Here is a 19,527-nt window from a genome sequence, read left to right as displayed (position 1 = left end):
ATTTAATTTTTTAAAAGCAAAAACAGATTACAATTAAGGGGTTCTCCTGGTGACACACAATCCTGTTGATTGAATACTCCAGTCTTCATGCTTATAAAATTTAATGTTTAGATTCGAAATTTAATAACGTTTTGCTCATACAAATGACATGCAACTAAAAGGCTGGGATCTTTTGTTAAAGCCTTATGTCTGTAGTTCTTCCCATGGGGAACGCCTCTTTTCATACTGTGGAATTTAATACAATTTATTTATTTTGTTTTCTAAATTGCAGAGAAAAATAGTATTTGTTTGTTATTTCCAAAACACTTACTTTTCTTATTACGTCAAACCAAAGTGATATTATTTACAAAAAGACATTTTTGTAAGAATGTGGGATGGACTATAGACTCTTAAAAAATTTGTAAGCATGGGTCTTAGTTGCAATTTCACTTCTAAAAGTTTCTCTTGTTCAAATGTTTTATCAAATTAGTGGTAATCAAAAAGAGTAGCCTGTGTTACATTTCTTTTTTAACCTTTATAAAAAAAATAAAGTAAAACTAGAAAATATTTAGTAGATGGGTCACAAGGACCGGCTCTGGATCCACCTGATGTATAAAAAAACATGTTTATATTATAAGGTTTATTATGTGGTATTGGTATGTGCATTCATGGGCAAGGGAGTTAACTGCTTTTTAAGCCTAACATTAGTGGCAACCATGCATGTTGCAGACCCGTCGGAGACCATTTTAAATTATTATAACCACAAATATAAATACAGGAGCAGAATCTAGCATTTAATCAATTGTGGGGAAGTGTCATGAAATGTGTATTCTTAAGCATTAGTGAAAGTAAATTTTCTAAATTAAATGGAGATGCCAGGGATATGTCTTGTACCCCAGCCCACCGGATGGCCATTTCTGATTGTGATTGATACAAGGAAGAGCATGAATGATTGAGTTGGGGGTCGGTTCGTTAGTTTGTCCCAGAATGCATCTAACAACGTTTACAATCAGCCATTTAACTCGTTAATTAATTACATACACCAACAGCTTTCAGCTCACTTGTTCACAAGCTTTGAAACATCAGCTAGAAACATTCTGAGTCATTAAATGTTTTAAAAATTTAAGAGTGAAGGAAACACGGCTTCATGAACTCCACTCCACACCCTCACTGTCTCCGACTGTTCTGTGCCATGGGTCTTTAATACACGTATATTGGACAGGTCTTCGGGTGTTGATCTTTAAAATTCAAAAGCTTGAATTATGAAACTGGTGTCATGAAACTAGTAGTTATGTAAATTTTACAAAAGGTATGTATCGAAATGCATTTTTGTTTTCCATTTTATACTGCAGGGACACAGTTATATATGATATTCCAGCATTGTAGCTGCAATTTTAATGTTATTGTTGAAATGTTTTTTTTTGAACTGATGTACGTCATCAGTTTTGGCGCCTAAATCAATATTCAGATCATCCAGGTTTGTTTTTATTAAGATATTTTTAAAAAAGACATCAAAGTATTATTTTCTATTAATGCACAATTTTACAACTGCAATACTGTGTTCCAAATATTACGCACAGCAAGCACGTACACCGAAAGATTTGCACAAATTCATTATTGCAAATGCCAAAAGAAAATGTTGTATTTAGCGCCAAAACCTTTGACTATTTGTACCTTTGGATGCGGATTCGGTTGCCAGTACGATTGATATGGTCTTACGGTCCATTCTGTTAGTAAGTCATTATCTGAGCAAGTCCAGATGATATTTCCACTAATGATAGGAGGGAAAATACAACTTTTCATGGAATTCCGAATTTTAATGCAACATGAAAACTATTCCTGTTCTTGTTTTGTTTGTTTTGATTTTTGTTTATATTTAAAAACAGCTTGATAAATTCAGTCTTTCATTACCCAGCAATGTTTTCAGTTTGTGTTTAAAAACAAAACAAAAAACATTATGTTTATTTTTTTGTCCCATATCGTTTTAATTTTTACCAGTTAAAAGCTAGCCAAAATCTGCCATCTCCTTAAACCATCGGAAATTAATGTTCACGACAAAAAGGTCACCTGGACACACAGCTGCGTTAGTTAATGTCCAGACAGGATGGGCAGTAAGACCGACCTGGTGACAGCTACGCACCTGTACAGACCACTGGTGCCCTCGAGCGAATAGATGTGGCCTATCACTGATATTGTTTAAGGGCGCCTGTCGTGTATAAAAGCGAATCTGTTGAGTTTGTGATGTATTGCATTCCATGTTTTGTATAAACCATCATGTCATTGTTTTCACTCATGTATTTTATCATATCCAAACTAAAAACATTTTAAATCTATGACATTGTGTTTGTTTTATTTTGAGTTTTCTGCATATCTTCATTCCGTTTACCGTATGTTTCGTGGCCTGCTTTACAGTCCTCACCAGCTACGGATCCAGGGAGATGGTGCTGGGGTGCACACCCATTGGAATTTTGAAGTGCCTCGAAAAATCTTGTGTGTGGAATATAATAAAATGCATGCCATTTAGGCCTACTTATTAATATTGTAGATGTACTTTTTAAACGTTACACTCCTCCGTGAATATACCGGCCTCGGTGGCGTAGTGGTTAGGCCATCGGTCTACAGCTTGTAGGTAATGGGTTCGGATCCCAGTCGAGGCATGGGATTTTTAATCCAGATACCGACTCCAAACCCTGAGTGAGTGCTCCGCAAGACTCAATGAGTAGGTGTAAACCACTTGCACCGACCAGTGATCCATAACTGGTTCAACAAAGGCCATGGTTTGTGCTATCCTGCCTGTGGGAAGTGCAAATAAAAGATCCCTTGCTGCTAATCGGAAGAGTAGCCCATGTAGTGGCGACAGCGGGTTTCCTCTCAAAATCTGTGTGGTCCTTAACCATATGTCTGACGCCATATAACCGTGAATAAAATGTGTTGAATGCGTCGTTAAATAAAACATTTCTTTCTTTCTTTTCCTCCGTGAATATTGCCCTTTGAAAAAAATGTTGACCCCTCTCTAGAGAAATCCTGCATCCGATCCTGCTAACTGACTGGATAGCGTGGGGGTTTGTTTACCCACCCTATTACATGCTCTCACCCAACCCGCTCCCAAACGCACCAAGCAACAAGAAACCCATTATATATATATATATTTATTGTTTTTATTAAGATTAGCATAAAAACGAGAACAATCCTTTGGCGTGACGTCAACAATACTTTTTACGTTTCAATATGGTTATTGATGTCAAAGCGATACTACGTACATTCTACTGATACATAGTTTGACTTCAGAAATGTGTGAACAGAATCGCTGTTTGACATTTATAAGCATATTTAATGTGTGTAAATGTAAAATATCTGCATTGTTTGTAATACTACCTAATGTAGTAATGATGACCGTTATCTACTGTGCTGCTGTTCCTTTGCAACTGAGGTAAGTTTTTAAAATATTATTGTTTATAATAACCAGTGCATGCTAATAAGACGAGAAATATTCGCGAGATTAAGTCAGTTAAAATCAATGTAGTTTATTGAATCAATATAACCAGCCAGTGCACCACGACTGGTATATCAAAGGCCGTGGTATGTGCTATCCTGTCTGTGAGATGGTGCATATAAAAGATCCCATGCTACTAATGGAAAAATGTAGCGGGTTTCTCCTCTATGACTGTCAAAATAACCATATGTTTGACATCCACTAGCCGATGATTAATAAATCAATGTGCTCTAGTGGTGTTGTTAAACAAAACAAACACTCAATATAACCGTAAGAACTGCCCTCGAGGGACTGCAATAATGGATCCAAGGGGAAGGTGTTAGGGTGTGCACCTCAGCCCGGAATTTGAAATGCCTGGGGGGGGGGGGGGGGGGGGGGGGGGAATCCAGTGTTTAGCAGATGGACATAATACATTTAAAGTTACATTATCTGGTTACCATATTATAACATCATGTACAAATGTGAGATGCAAGCTCAAATGCACTTTTTAAAAAGTCGTGTGTGTTCGCTATAAACGGATATCGTCAAACGTATACGCTTGATTCGTCGCCTGTGCCGCCATAGCTCGGCAAAGCACAAACAACAGCCTGTTGTCAGTTTCAGTTAACACGTGCGTTTGCCGATTTCAAATTGTAGGGTTCGTCTCAAAAAATTAAAAAAGAAATCTTGCGCTGTAGTTAAAACCGGTTTGATCTTGACAACGTATTATCGACAGTCGTACCTTCTTATTTCAGAATTGATATTTTATAAAATGTTAGTAGAACTTTCAAAGTTTAGTTTGTATACTAGTAACACATTAATCATGTATATATTTTTAAAATAAAATATACTAAAGTAGACAATGAACGTTTTCACTTCTTAATTTTACGTGTTAAAATCGACAAATTCAAATAAATATTATTTCGTTTGGAAAGGGTAAAGTTGGGGGGGGGGGGGGGTGTTTAACGACATCATATTGATTTAATAATCATCCGACCCCATACAACCGTAAATGAAATGTGTTGAGTGCGTCGTTAAATAAAACATATCCTATCCTTCCTTCCATCTGCTGTTGGATGTCTAACATTTGGTAATTTTGACATATAATCTTAGAGAGGAATCGGGTGCATGTGCAGGGGGAGGGTATTGGAGGTCGCCAAGCTTAAAAAAAATTGAAATGTATTTTTTGGGGGAGCATGGCCCATATAAACTTCGCTTAACACAGTCTATAACCCCAACCCCGCTGAAATCCCTGCACACGCGCCTTGGAAACCCGCTACATTTTTTTTTTAGCATGGGATTGTTTATATGTACCATCCCACAGACAGGATATCACATACCATGGTCTTTTTGTATACCCGCCGATGGGTATCGATCCTAGACTGACCGCGCATTTCCAAAAAACACCTTTTTAGGTCTAAGTAATGAATAAAAAATAACATATAGTCTTGAAAAATGTTACGTAAATCGAACACAATACACTCTTCCTCTACACCTAGAGTGTTACGTAATTAGTAACACCCCCTTACATGTAACGCGTATGCCAACAGCTAGCCACTGTCAAACTTTCAAGGCAAATCCCCCACTCACCGACCCCTGGAAAGGCGTTGTACCATACCTCTATGGATATAAATATGTTTTGGAGATATGAGAAGACCCCTCAATCAAGACAGTCAAATTTGTTCAAAAATTGTGAAATCTCACGTGATCTCTTGTTGGGGAATTCTATACTTGTGATAAGCCAATGAAAACCGAGATTGGTACGAGCCCGTCAAAAGTGTTCCACTTTCAAAATCATGGCTTTGTTTTTGACCTGGATAAGCCAGCATAGTGAAACCAATGCGAAGTGCGGCGTCATATATGCACCAAACGTAATTGAATTTTCTGTTCTATATGCTTAAATAACAAAAATATTCCAGGGAATGTAGTTTTAATGGTTTTCAGTGGGAACATGTTTACAATGATCAGCTTGATATTTCTGTGGAGGATTACCATGAATTAGGAAGGAAGGAAGGAAGGAAGGAAATGTTTTATTTAACGACACACTTAACACATTTTATTTACGGTTATATAGCATCAGACAAATGGTTAAGGACCACACAGATATTGAGAGAGGAAACCCGCTGTCGCCACTTCATGGGCTACTCTTCCATTATGAAAGATCCCTTGCTGGCTGTCGTAAAAGAGTAGCCTATGTGGCGACAGCGGGTTTCCTCTAAAAAAAAACAGTGTCAGAATGACCATATGTTTGACGTCCAATAGCCGATGACATGATAAAAAAAAATCAATGTGCTCTTGTGGCGTCGTTAAATAAAACAAACTTTACCATCCCACAGACATGATAGTACATACCACGGCCTTTGTTACACCAGTTGTGGAGCACTAGCTGGAACGAGAAATAGCCCGACGGGGATCAATCCTAGACCGACCTAAAAGTAAAACATGTTAGTGTACCTTTAAATACTGTAGGTGTCCTTTTCAAGCGTTGCACCATCTCTCAAGAAACATCCTGCAACCGTCCCTGCCTGTTGTAACAAATATTTTTAAAAGTTGCAATATTACTAACCCCCCTCCCCCCCCCCCACACACTCCTTTCCCAATCCACCAGCATCACAGTCTCATAGTGACTCCTGTTCGATTCACGCTGGATCCGACATTGTAACATTCCTTTCTTTATCCCATCGTGGTTTTATGGGGGCGGGGGGGGGGGGGGGGGGACGTGTGTGTGTGAAACCACCTCAAGGTTGGACCCAGGAACTATTTCAGGAAGGGGACAAAGGGCAAAAGGAAGAAGGAAATGGTTTATTTAACGACGCACTCAACACATTTTATTTACGGTTATATGGCGTCGGACATATGGTTAAGGACTACACAGATATAGAGAGAGGAAACCCGCTGTCGCCACTTCACGTAGCCCAGTGGTACAGCGCTCGCTCCATGCGCGGTCGGTCTGGGATCGATCCCCGTCGGTGGGCTCATTGGGCTATTTCTCGTCACAGCCAGTGCACCACGACTGGTATATCAAAGGCCGTGGTATGTGCTATCCTGTCTGTGGGATGGTGCATATAATAGATCCCATGCTGCTAATCGGAAAGAGTAGCCCATGGTCCTTAACCGTATGCCTGACGCCATATAACCGTAAATAAAATGTGTTGAGTGCGTCGTTAAATAAAACATTTCTTTATTCTTTTTTTTCCCAAGTCTGCTTTGGATTTGCTTCATGCCAGGGAAATTGGTGTGCCGTCTACTGATTTTAAACATAGTATTAAATAATTTATCTTTTCGACGAGGCAAAATGATTGGAACGGTGCGGTTGCGAACAAGCTTCAGGCTGTCAAGCCAGTCCTGGGAGTGGCAGTCCTCCTATAGGCAGTGCAGGAAGGATGGAATAGTATTGTGACGTGCTCGCATCGGTCATACATATACTCTTCAAAAGAAGAAACGCAAAACCACATTGTCGTAACATTTGGAGAATTGATTTAATTATTGAATGGTGAGTCCGATAATTACCAAATGTTGCAGGATTGTTCACAATTCACTCTAGTCCATTGTGAGTAAGTGATAGGACACACCACCAAGGTCAAGGTCATCTGGAGTCAATACCGGGTGTGGCCTCCGCGTGTGTTGACAACTGCCTGGCACCGCCTGCCCATTGAAGCAACCAGAGTACGGATGACGTCCCGGGGGATGGTGGCCCACTCGGCCTGCAAGGCTGCTGCCAGCTCGGGCAGGGTCTGGGGCTGTGGTTGTCGCTGTCGGAGGCGTCGGTCCAACTCGTCCCATAGATGCTCAATTGGGTTCAAATCCGGTGATGTCGATGGCCAAGGAAGGACATTAATGTTGTTGTTCTGTAGGAAAGCCGTTGTGAGACGTGCTGTGTGAGGCCTGGCGTTGTCATGTTGGAACTCTGCGTTGGCCATAACTGGAACGATGTGTGGCTGGAGGATCTGGTCAATGTAGCCCTGTGCATTCAGGTTGCCCTGCACGTGGACCAGGTCAGTTCTGCCAGTGTGTGAGATGGCTGCCCACACCATGACACTACCCCCGCCGAATCTGTCCACTTCCTGCACGCAGTTTGCCGCATAACGTTCACCACGACGCCTATACACGCGACATCTTCCATCATGACGTCGGAGCAGAAATCGGGACTCGTCACTGAAACACACCTGTCTCCATCGCAGTTGAGGCCATTGTCGATGAATCTGGCACCACTGCAGTCGGAGTCGACGGTGTTGTGGTGTTAAGATGACACCTCGAACTGGACGTCTGGAACGAATTCCTACCTCACGTAGGCGGTTCCGTACGGTCTGGTCGGATATCCTGCGCAAACCTGGTATTGCTGCGGCTGTGGAGGTGGCGTACCCGAAGGTGGCGTACCCGGATGTAGCGGTCCTGCCCGGGGGTAGTGACCCGTGGTCGACCGGATCTAGGGAGGTCACGTGTTGATCCATGTTGCTGGTAACGGTCCCACAGTCTGGAGATGGTGCTTGGGGACACATGGAATGCCTTGGCAACGGCCGTTCTGGATTCGCCTGCGTCTAGTCGGCCGATGGCATTGTTTCTCTGCAGTTCACTGAGACGTGGCATGTCCTGGATTGTCAACTGTCGGCCAGATACAGAGGCCAGGCAAGCGAACACCCTGCACTTTTATACTGTCGGTGTTCATGTTGCACGTGCAGACAACGCACGTGCAGTGGTGACATGGTTTGCACGTGGCTGCGTTTTTGCGAATATTCACATTTTGGAACTTTATTGTACAGTAGCTGCGTTTTATCGAATGTAACCGTGGGAATGTGTTTGGGACATGCAATGACCTTATATTTACAAAGCATGAACCGGTAGGAAACATAAAATCGGAGTTATAACCCATTTGTACCCTTTTGCGTTTCTTTTTTTGAAGAGTATATTTGACCCATTCATTTATCTTGAAGAAAGATCCTCCATCTCAGTGTGACCACTATCAGTGTACTCTGACGGTACGCCACATTTTGGTGGGGTGTAAACTTCTCAAAGAACTCGAAAAGATATATTTGGTCAAAGAAATGTGATGGAATCCTTTCGATTCCATCCAGAACTTTTATTACAATTTTTACGTGATACTGACTTTTATTCTAAATTTTAATTTGATCTATCTGTGATAGTTGTATTTTTTTGTGCACAGTTCTTTACACTGTTTTTATTTAACTATTGAATTTTTATATTAATGTTGCTCATCGCTTAAGTTTTGCATTTACCATAGTTTGACAGATAATAGCCGATGTATTTTTCGTGCTTGGGTGTCGTTAAACATCTATTCTATTCTATTCAAAATGTTGTTGTTGTGGGGTTGTTTTTTTTGGGAGGGGGGGGGGGGGGGGGGCACGTCCCCCTTATTCCCTGTGGTGGATCTGCCCTTGTCCAAAACATTTTGGCATGCCCATGTCCAGTCACAAATCAAACATGTCCACGATGAGCCTAGACTCTGGCAGGCTGCAAGTGGATGTACTATTCCTTTTCGATAAAGTGGTGGGTCGCAGCCCAGTGGTAAAGCATTCACTTGATGCCCGATCAATCTATAGTCTATTAAAATGTTTTTTTGTAAATAGTTTCAGTTTTGTTTGACGTACGAAAAAAAAGAAGAAGTTTGTTTTGTTTAATGATACCACTGGAGCACATTGATTAATTAATTATCGGCTACTTGATGTCAAACATTTGGTAATTCTGACACGTAGTCATAAGAGGAAACCCGCTACATTTTTCCCAATGCAGCGAGGGATCTTTTATATGCACTTTCCCACAGACAGAACAGCACATGCCACGGCCTTTGATATACCAGTAGTGGTACACTGGCTGGAACGAGAAATAGCCCAATGGGTCCACCGACGGTGATCGATCCTAGACCGACCGCGCATCAGGCGAACGCTTTACCACTGGGCTACGTCCCGCCACTGTTTGACGTACGAAGAAAAGTAAAAGTGTTTTGGAAATAACAAACAAATACAATTTGTGTGTGTAATTTACCAATCAATCGGCATGAAAATAAATAACTTGTAGTAAATTACACAGTATGAAAAAAATGCGATCCCTTTGGGACGGACTATAGGCTATAGATCCTGTCTGTAGGCCCATTAAGCTATTTCTCGTTCTAGCCAGTACTCAACAAATAGAGTAAGAAGGCCGTTTTATGTACTATCCTATGTGGGTGGGCTGGTACATACAAAATATCCCATGCTGCTAATCAAAAAGAATAACTAATGGAGAGGAGACAGCGGGTTTCCTCTCTCATCAATGTGGTCTTAATTAAACCATATATCCGACGCAGTATAATTTTAATTAAATTGATGAGTGCGTGCGTGCGCCATTAAATAAAACATTTAAATATATATATATATATTTTTGTTTTCAACCCTATTTATAAAATGGTAAGTACATTTATAATTTTTTGGCATAAGCGTACAAGACGGGACAAACATATTCGGAAAAAAATTAGATCTTTTTATCATGTATTTCCATCATTCTACCCTAAAATTAGTTGTAATCCATGTTAAAATGCGTAGTGATTCGTTTGCAACCCTATATAGCTGTTTGGTTGTAATGCTAATATGAATAAATGTTGTTATCTCGCCTTCATGTAAAATTCTTTAATCTCATTGGTTGTTTGCCGTTGGACAAATCCCTTATCCCCCTGTGGGCGGAGCCAAATTCTCTTATACCCCGTCTGTAATTTCCCAACAGTTTCCAGCCGCCCCAGTTAATGCTAAAGCAATAATTAGATTATAAATAACATTGATAATCAATCAAGTATACATCATTAATTTAATTTTTACTATAAAATACACTATTTCAATACTTTTAAAAGCTGCAATGTTGAACTCGGCCACCTAATTACGGTCGTGGTGTTATTGTATTAATGCGCGATTAGCAACAGTTGTTTTTTTTTTTTAATATTTTTTTTTTTTTTACTACATACATTTCTGATAAAAAAAAGGTTTTTTTTTTTTTTTAAATTATTAATATCTGTTTCAGACAATTTCATATTACAAACATTTGAAGTTAAAAACTCGTTTATCGATGGAACTATTTTTCGTCACTGGCAAGTGATTTCGTTCGCGTCCGCGTGGTACGGCTCCGTTAATAAATTGTTAACAATTATTGTCTGGCGTTAATTTGATTATTTGGCTATATGGTTTAACATGTCGGCAAGATAAATTCGTTGTAGAAGCATCACGAGGGGTATATGGCTTTTTATGTACCCTCTGTGTGCTCTTTTACCCCCTCGCCTTCGGCTCGGGGTAAAAGAACACACAGAGGGTACATAAAAAGCCATATACCCCTCGTGATGCTTCTACAACTTATATTATCCAGATTTAGGCATTTTTGTTTAATTCGGGCAAAAGCCAGCCTGCCCCCTACACAAATGGGATCCCACACGCCTGTGGTTTCTGGAAGTCTAGTGCCACCAATCTACTTTTTTCTAACTCTTAAGTTGGGCTTAATTAAGAAACATATTAAAAAGAAAAAAACTGTTTGGAAAAGAACTAGGTCTATAAAATTCTACTCAATTCGATGATAAAGAAGACGGACACCACTGGACTATCACGTTTATTTAAAGACAAAAGCAATATTAAATTAACATTTCAAAGCAAAAAAGAAGAAACAATTTGGAACACAATGCAACCTCCAGACAGTCTCCCTTAACGCCAAAGAAAGTGGTAAATAATACACACACAGACACACACACACACACACACACACACACACACACACACACACACACACACACACACACAATAAGTATTAGTTGTAACAATTTTATGCGTAAGACAACAACACAAACAATAAAAATACAGACTTGTATATTACATCTAAAAAGAAAAAAAAAAAAGGAAAAAAAGCTACCATTGCTAGTAATTAAAAGAAAAACAATGGCGGATCCAGAGGGGGTCACAGGGGTCCCTTTTTAATGACTTTTTAAAAATTCACCATTCACAGTAAACAACACTAAATTGCCCCCAAAACGCGTCTTTATTTCAAAATATTTTGGGAAGCATGCTCCCTTCAGATCTCGCTCCCTTTGGGAGCTCGGATCATTTGCCTTAGACAAGAAGAAGAGCAGGGACATGTTTTATTTAACGACACACTCAACACATTTTATTTACGCTTATATCGCGTCAGACATAACGGTTAAGGACCACACAGATATTGAGAGAGGAAAGCCGCTGTCGCCACTTCATGGGCTACTCTTCGATTAGCAGCAAGGGTTCTTTTATATGCACCATCGCACAGACATGATGGGGATGTGTAAGCCTGATAAACAGACTTCTCTCTCACTAACCACCGGCCTCGGTGGCGTCGTGGTAGGCCATTGGTCTACAGGCTGGTAGGTACTGGGTTCGGATCCCAGTCGAGGCATGGGATTTTTAATCCAGATACCAACTCCAAACCCTGAGTGAGTGCTCCGCAAGGCTCATTGGGTAGGTGTAAACCACTTGTGCCGACCAGTGATCCATAACTGGTTCAACAAAGGCCATGGTTTGTGCTATCCTGCCTGTGGGAAGCGCAAATAAAAGATCCCTTGCTGCTAATCGGAAGAGTAGCACATATAGTGGCGACAGCGGGTTTCCTCTCAAAATCTGTGTGGTCCTTAACCATATGTCTGACGCCATATAACCGTAAATAAAATGTGTTGAGTGCGTCGTTAAATAAAACATTTCTTTTTTCTTTCTCTCACTAACCACTAAGACCTGAATTTAAACATATAACTCGGGTTTCTTAGATACATGCATACCCAGGACGGCGTGCTTGAACATTTATTGGATTATAGCAGGGACATAAACTGAAATGATTAAATTGAAATGAATCAATATCTCACCAAACTGATCGGCCAGCAATGGAACAGGTGCTGTACCCTCGTTTATGTCCGTAGAAACGCTGTCTGAAGTAGGGAGGGGGTGGGTGAGGGCACAACCTCTAATGCGGGGGTCACAATCTCTCTAAGGGGGGGGGGGGGCATAAACCTGATTTTTATATAGAGGACAAAAAACAATAAACAAAAAACAGTTAACACGTACATTTTTGTCTTTGAGTGGGAGGGGCGCAGTACCCCCCCCCCCCCCGCCTCCCACCCCACCCCCTTCGTACGGGCCTAAGCTAAACAGTTACGGCAGGTCACCAGGTGTGCATACGTTGTGTACTGGTACTTTCAGCATAAAGTTCTTGCAGATGAAAAGTGTATATGCACATAGTACAAGTATCGAATAGAAGTTTATTTATTCTCAGTATGTACAATTAGATCTACATCTGCGTAGACAAAGTGCGAGATTCGTGGCTTAAACCCTTACGATCTTTGGTTTTCGACAGTTTTGTCTTCAATAACCGCAATACCCGGCGGTTGAACACAAAACAGATAAATATGTAGAGACCTTGGCTACCATTTAGGACAATGAAAACATACCAAAGTTCGTCAGAATTTGAGAATCCCGCCGTAAACCCAAAAGCCCACGTAAGTCCCGTGATTATTAGTAACTTGCAGTAAATAATACATTTAACTCTATCTTTTCTAGTAGATGAGGCCGTTTTCGAGATGTCCATACTTCTTTCAATAGAGCATATGGTAATTACAAAACATACAACGTTTATCAGAAGAAGAATAGCAAGTGGTACACCAAACACTGCGAGCAAAGCTTTCTTATTAGAGATCCAGCAAACTCCATTGTCCCCATATCCAATGACCATGTTAGGTATTTCAGCCATGTCCACTGCCACACACACGCCAACTATCAGAGTTGGGATACTCACTGCTATGGCGACATAAAAGAGAAATGATTTGTAGCTGTGTAATACAGTGGATTTGGCCGTGAAGGTTTTTACAAGGTTGGTTGCCATCATGGTCATCCAGACGAACGTGGAAAGCCAGGTCCAATGAAGGACGATTCCCAAAACCTTGCAGAAGAGACCAGTGGGTAGGTTGCTTAGCAACAACAATGACTGTGACGTAAGCAAGGAAACCGATACTGACATGACGATTTTACCGGGAATGTTCCGAAGTTCTGGTAACGCAAAGTATATGATTAGCATTAGTGCTAATGAAAACACCGAAACGACAGAACACAACAGAGTCAGCAGCCCTTGCGTTGGGTTGAAATTAAAGAAATGGACGAGTCCATTCGATAAGTAACTTCTGGTGAAGTTAGAACAGACGTAAACCTGATTTTCGTGAAATACAAAGCTTCCAAACGAGAAATACAAGCCAGTGCCAAGGATGTGAAGAGTCTCGTTCTGACTCTCGGTCTCGTTTTCAGGATACGAGATCATGGGACAGTCCAACAGAGGACTGTTCATTTTACAGATAATGTATTCTACAAGACTAGCTCCAAAATCATCGCCGAAACCTAATTTGATGACGAATGGAATATTCTCTAGGTGATAATACTGGAAACCATGGTACACAAACCACGATTCGTTGATTTCCTCGAGAGTTCCATTTCTACTCATAATATGAGTGTTATTTTCACAAGCAAGATCCTCGTTGCTAGGAAATGTACTGACAGTTGCTTCAGCAATATTTCGTCCATTGTGGCTGTGAATTAAGACTTTGAACAGCGCATTCAGGAATTGAGAAGAATACCTGTAGTTATATATGTTATTGTTTATCTGGTTTTTGCCGTATTGGAAGCAGCTTGATGCCAGTACCAATGTTATTATTTTATTACCAGATATATTCTTTGAAACGGAGTTTAATGCATTTTCTTCAGTTGGTTCGGTCCCGGCCGTTTGAAACGAGGAATCCATTATTTTTGAAAACAGTTTGATATTTAACTTGCAGGAATCATTGTTGTAAGTGATGTTAACCCGGATGGCCTGAAACCCATGTGGGAATATCTGATGCTGTAGATCACCCACAAGACTTCCAGTTATTATACAAGAGCCGTTGATTGGAGACTTACCTACAGGACAGACGAGTGGTCGACATCGGTCCAGATAATAGTCATAAACTTCATCAACGAGGCATGCTTTCTGACGAGGACTCTTGCAGGTGGATGTTAAACTGCAAAGCGTCACACCGTGTTCACTAAAACTAAACAGAACTCCTAGACTAACGAAATATGGCATAATTACGAACTTAGGACAATATCCAGGCATGCATTCATATTTATTGACAGAAATTATATCTGTTCCTAGGTTACTACAGTGAACATTCCTATTGACGGAGCAGGTAAAAGCCACCAGATACCGGTATGCGCCGCACAATTCTAGGACTCTAACCAACGTGTTCGAATCACCAGATGAGATGTTAGTATTTTGATTAGTTTCGTTAACATCAACGTCACATGAGGCGCATGTGGACACAGTTCCTGTTGGTTTTGGTGTGGTTGTTTGCAAGAGATTTCCAACAAACACTTGAGAATTTCTGTTGGTAAATGTTCTATCGCTGATATCAGAAATGTGGCAGTATCGGAGTTCTATCGTCATTGGAAACTGTAGTCTAAGGACACAATCACTGTTGTTCAGAAAATGCAGCAACGAATCAAAAGTGATATTTTCTTTGTCTATGTCTGGCACGCATTCTAAGGATGTTTCCCACATCTGTAGGTCACTGAGAGGTACACCGTGACATACAGCGCAGAAGACATTCTGGAACGTAATAAATCTGTGAATCGTGTGAGTGGCGGGAACAGTTCCAATGACGTCTGCACTTTGATTTTGGCATCTGTTGGTAATAGAAGAGACGTTATATGACGCTGGGCACTCCCCTATTACCCAAATGTATTGTGGAAATAGTCCACGCTTAACCTCAAAGCATGTCTTGTGCTTGAATAGGATCATCGCTAATCTGAACTGTGAACTACTGCTCGTCATGGTTTCAACTCGGCTAGCCACCCATTCGTAATTACCAGGTCGGACAGGGAGAGAACTGTTGGCTTCATCCAAACACACTAAGTAGAAATCTGGGCAGCAATCTCCGTAAACCAGACACACGCTATCGCAGAAGCAGTTTGACCTTTCATCATTTACAAATGTGGGGGTCATCGTTCCATTTATACATTCTTTTTTAATACAAAACCGCTCGAAGCAATCTGGCATTGGAAGGCCAAAATATTTGACAATGCCACTGGAAGAATGCGTTTCAATGTTGAATCCTGAAGAAGAAGAACACAAACGATTATGTATCGTATCTACCAATAACCGATTCATAAGGAAGGAAGGTCAATTAAGTTTCATGCACAAGCGTTCAGAAAATGGGAAAAGGTTGTGACAACTGACTCCTGGTTCAGAATTAAACTTGACCCCCCCCCCCAACCCCCCCACAAACCCCCCCCAAAAAACAACCCCAAAACAAAACACCCCATAAAAACCCAGAAAACAAAACAAAACAAAAACCAATAACCCTAATAAATAAATAAACAAATTGATTAAAACATATTTTAAAACCTGGCTTTGTGTCCTAGGTGGTCCGTGTGAAGCATAGCAATACATTTGCGGTTAAAGCTTTCAAGAATTGAAATCACTAAATGTTACGCTAACCAAATTAGATTTGAGTGCTGATCTACCCTCTGCAGGACCTTTCCGCAGAAACCGATATTAACCAATGCAATGATGAAAATCACTTAAGTAATTATAATATGTGAAACAAAGCCACAAAAATGTCAAATACATGCATTAAAAATACTTGGGACGAGATGTAGTCCAGTGGTAATAAAGCGCTCGTCTGGGCCAGGTAAAACAAAAGCACTCATAACACTTACGTCAGACGTACACCACACATTATGTAAGTGTCATGAGTGCTTTATGTTTTCGGGCCCTGATGCGCAGTTGGTCTAGAATCGATCCCAGATGGTGGGCCAATTTCTCGAAGGCCGTGGTATGGGCCATCATGTCTGTGGGATGGTGTATATAATATATCCCCTGCTACTATTGATAAATGTAGTGGGTTTTCTCTCTATTATATGTTAAAATGACAAAATGTTCGACATCCAATAGCCGATGTGCTGTAGCGGTGTTGTTAAACAAGCAACAACAACAACAACAACAACAAAAAACCTAAGTTTTAAACATACCTTTTACTCTGTGAAGTAGAAGAACATATCCAAGAAGTAAACGCCATGTCCCCGAAGACATAGTTAACATGTAGAAGATACACTAGTAATCGGTGGATCGAGGGAAATGTTTATAATAAACTCATGTAAACGTTCTATCAGCTTTTAATGTCTAGTTCTTATCAATAATAACGAATAACAATCCATCAACGATGACAAAGTATGTATTAGAAATCTTCGTTTATGTGAATAAGGGGATATTAGTCTGCCCGAAACCCTTAATTCAAGAGTATTTATATCGTCTTTTATTCTGAAGTAGCGACATCCAAACTCTTCTTAAGTAGTAATTTGACAGTTTAGTCAATAAACAGTCTACAGATTGACAGGTGCGTGACAAACCATAGTGTAAAACAAAGTTGCAGGTTCCACGAAAAACCTTGAAAGTTCTTCAGTCTTAGAATTACAGCAAACAACTTGAACAGATTACACAGGTTTTGAAACGCACTCATTACAAAGTATGTTGGTGAACATGTGTGGTTTGTGTGTGAGAGAGAGAGAGAGAGAGAGAGAGAGAGAGAGAGAGAGAGAGAGAGAGAGAGAGAGAGAGAGAGGGGGGGGGGGGGGAAGGGGCGAGGAGGAGGAGGAGAAGAAAACCCATCCATGTTACGCCTACTAATAAAGAAGCAAGGGATCGTATACATGCACTTTCCATACATACCACAGCCAGTCGAGGACCATTGGTTGGCATAGGTGTCGGAAGATAACAGAAGCTGATGTGTGTGTGTGTGTGCTGTATTAAAACAAAATTGAGGAATGCAATTTTTGCATTCTTCAGAGATGGGGTTGGGACAGACCTCTCCCCACGCACTTCCTACGCCTATGGTTGAAATGGGGGAAATGTATTCCAGTAGAGTACGATCGATTCTGCAACCATATCAGCGGAGTGCTTAGTCAGGTCCCATTTTCCAGAAATGTGACATGTACGGGCATTTGTTTAGGATTTGATCCAACATAGATTTTTAACCTAATTTTGGTATGCTGAATCAAAAAAAAAAAAAAAATATATATATGTTGGCCACCTGAGAAATTACGTTTTATATTTCAAAATGGCCGAAAACAAAATTGCGGAAAATTGGCTAATAAAAAGTATGTAACTGGTATCCCAACGATCTTTATAGAATTTGTTTTCACATTAACATAAATGTGGATACATTTAATTTATAAAACATGTTGACAATTTGAATATTTAGTTTTGTGTCAAAAAGTTGAAAAACAAGATGGCGGAAAATAAAATGGTGGCCATTTATCAGAAAATCGACATCCAAGTCTTAAGAAGGGCACTATTGGCTGCAAGAATGTATCGCAGCATACAACACAAATGGTTCATCATATGTGTGATATGATTCAAGATGGCCGCCATATCATAACTATTTGCAATGGGTGGAAATACATCGTCCAAAATGTAGTCTAATAATATATTACTGTATTTTTGATATATTACATCACGTATTACGCTAAGAGTCTTTTAAGATGTATGGGTATTTAGTGAAAGGGTTATTTAACAACAGCAGCAACCTTTCTAATACGTTAACACAAACTGGAAGCAAAAGCAGATGGCATTCATAGGTTATTCATCCATACGAGTCTATCCACTTCTGGAGATGATGGAAGGCCTAGAGTGGTATATTTAAGCTTGTTTTGTATGGCAGTGACATGACACAATCAAGCTCATCTGCGAACACCACATTTTGGATCTTTCAATTTCCCAGGTAGAACATTTTGAACTTTGTCTTCACTATTACTGTTAGATTATACTTTACAAATTAATTTTCTAAAGCATTGCTATTTGTTACAGGCACAGTAACCGCCATTTTGTTCAGAATCGTTTATTTTCCTTTGAAATACCAAACGTATGAAATAATAGTATTGCATCTCAGAGCATGTAAAGCAACCAAACTCAACATTCTGGTACTAAGGGGTGTGTTCTCCAATATCATATTTATAAGAATGGTTTTCCAATTGTTAGATTTGACATGTGCAAAAGCAGGACATCAGTGTCTTGCATATATTATATGTACAGCAATATTTAGTCAGATAGTTTTGAACAGTGAATTCCATGAACTACTATTCTGGTATCAGATTACCCGAGCTTGGTCTTTGGTTGTTCGACATTCAACTCAGTGTTACTACTCTACACTGCATAATTCTCGGTGAAACCACCCACCCATTTTGCATTCAGTGCAAAGTTTTAAAAAAGTTTCCGAGGAAATTAGTTAATTTTACATTGCTTTCTGTTCAGCATGAGGCATTGGCATCCTTCTTAAGGGTTTGTATATGTCTAATTTGTGCATTTGGTTTGGTTAATAGAGACTTGTAGCGATCAAATACAACATGTCAGCATATTTCTCAAAAATGTTGTTTCCCTTTGTGTTTTGGACTTTGAACCAATGCCTGTCCGTCAACAATCAAGACTGACTTCCTGAGTAATTTCTCCGGTACATTTGAATCTTGAGTTTGTTTCAGCAATGGGTATTGGTATGGGTAGCAAGTCATTCTTTATGATCAGCAAAGTATTCACCTCCAGGCCGGATTTGAATGCTGTAAATAGTCTGTGTAAAATATCTGATTCAATTGAAGGATTGTACCTGATTGTACTATATTGCAGTTTGGCGCTTTGGGCCTTCTGACCTCAAAATTATCACATAAAAATTCATGTAGGATTTCATGTAGCAACCGATGAGCATTTGCAAGATAGACAGTGTACCATCGATTGTAGTTAATGCGATCATACAAATATATCTATAAAACCATGGCAAGATCTACCAATACGAGTACAAATACTGATCCCAGTGAACTTCAAGCTCTACCCTTGTAAACACTGAAATCATTAATGAAAATTTGAAATCAACATTATAATGTGCCATAAGCCAGGACCTTTAATCATCGACTATTGGATGTCAAACATTTGGTAATTTTGACATATTAGTGTTGGATGAGAAACCCACTACATTTTTCCATTAGTAGGAAAGGATGTTTTTATATGCACCATCCCACAGACAG

The 19,527-nt window shown here is 40.0% G+C and overlaps 1 protein-coding gene across 1 annotated transcript; it reads right to left on the bottom strand.

Annotated features, from left to right (window-relative positions):
* Positions 1-12,069: 12,069 nt before the first annotated feature.
* LOC121388828 lies at positions 12,070-16,309 on the bottom strand. Its single transcript, XM_041520342.1, has one exon. It carries the CDS (start codon positions 15,623-15,625, stop codon positions 12,725-12,727), a length of 2,901 nt encoding a protein of 966 aa, XP_041376276.1. The 5' UTR covers positions 15,626-16,309; the 3' UTR covers positions 12,070-12,724.
* Between the last annotated feature and the right edge of the window lie 3,218 nt (positions 16,310-19,527).

Source organism: Gigantopelta aegis, chromosome 14 (genome assembly GCF_016097555.1).
Source record: "Gigantopelta aegis isolate Gae_Host chromosome 14, Gae_host_genome, whole genome shotgun sequence".
In the NCBI taxonomy this organism is placed as follows: Eukaryota; Metazoa; Mollusca; class Gastropoda; order Neomphalida; family Peltospiridae; genus Gigantopelta; species Gigantopelta aegis.
This window is presented reverse-complemented; position numbering and strand designations above follow the sequence as displayed.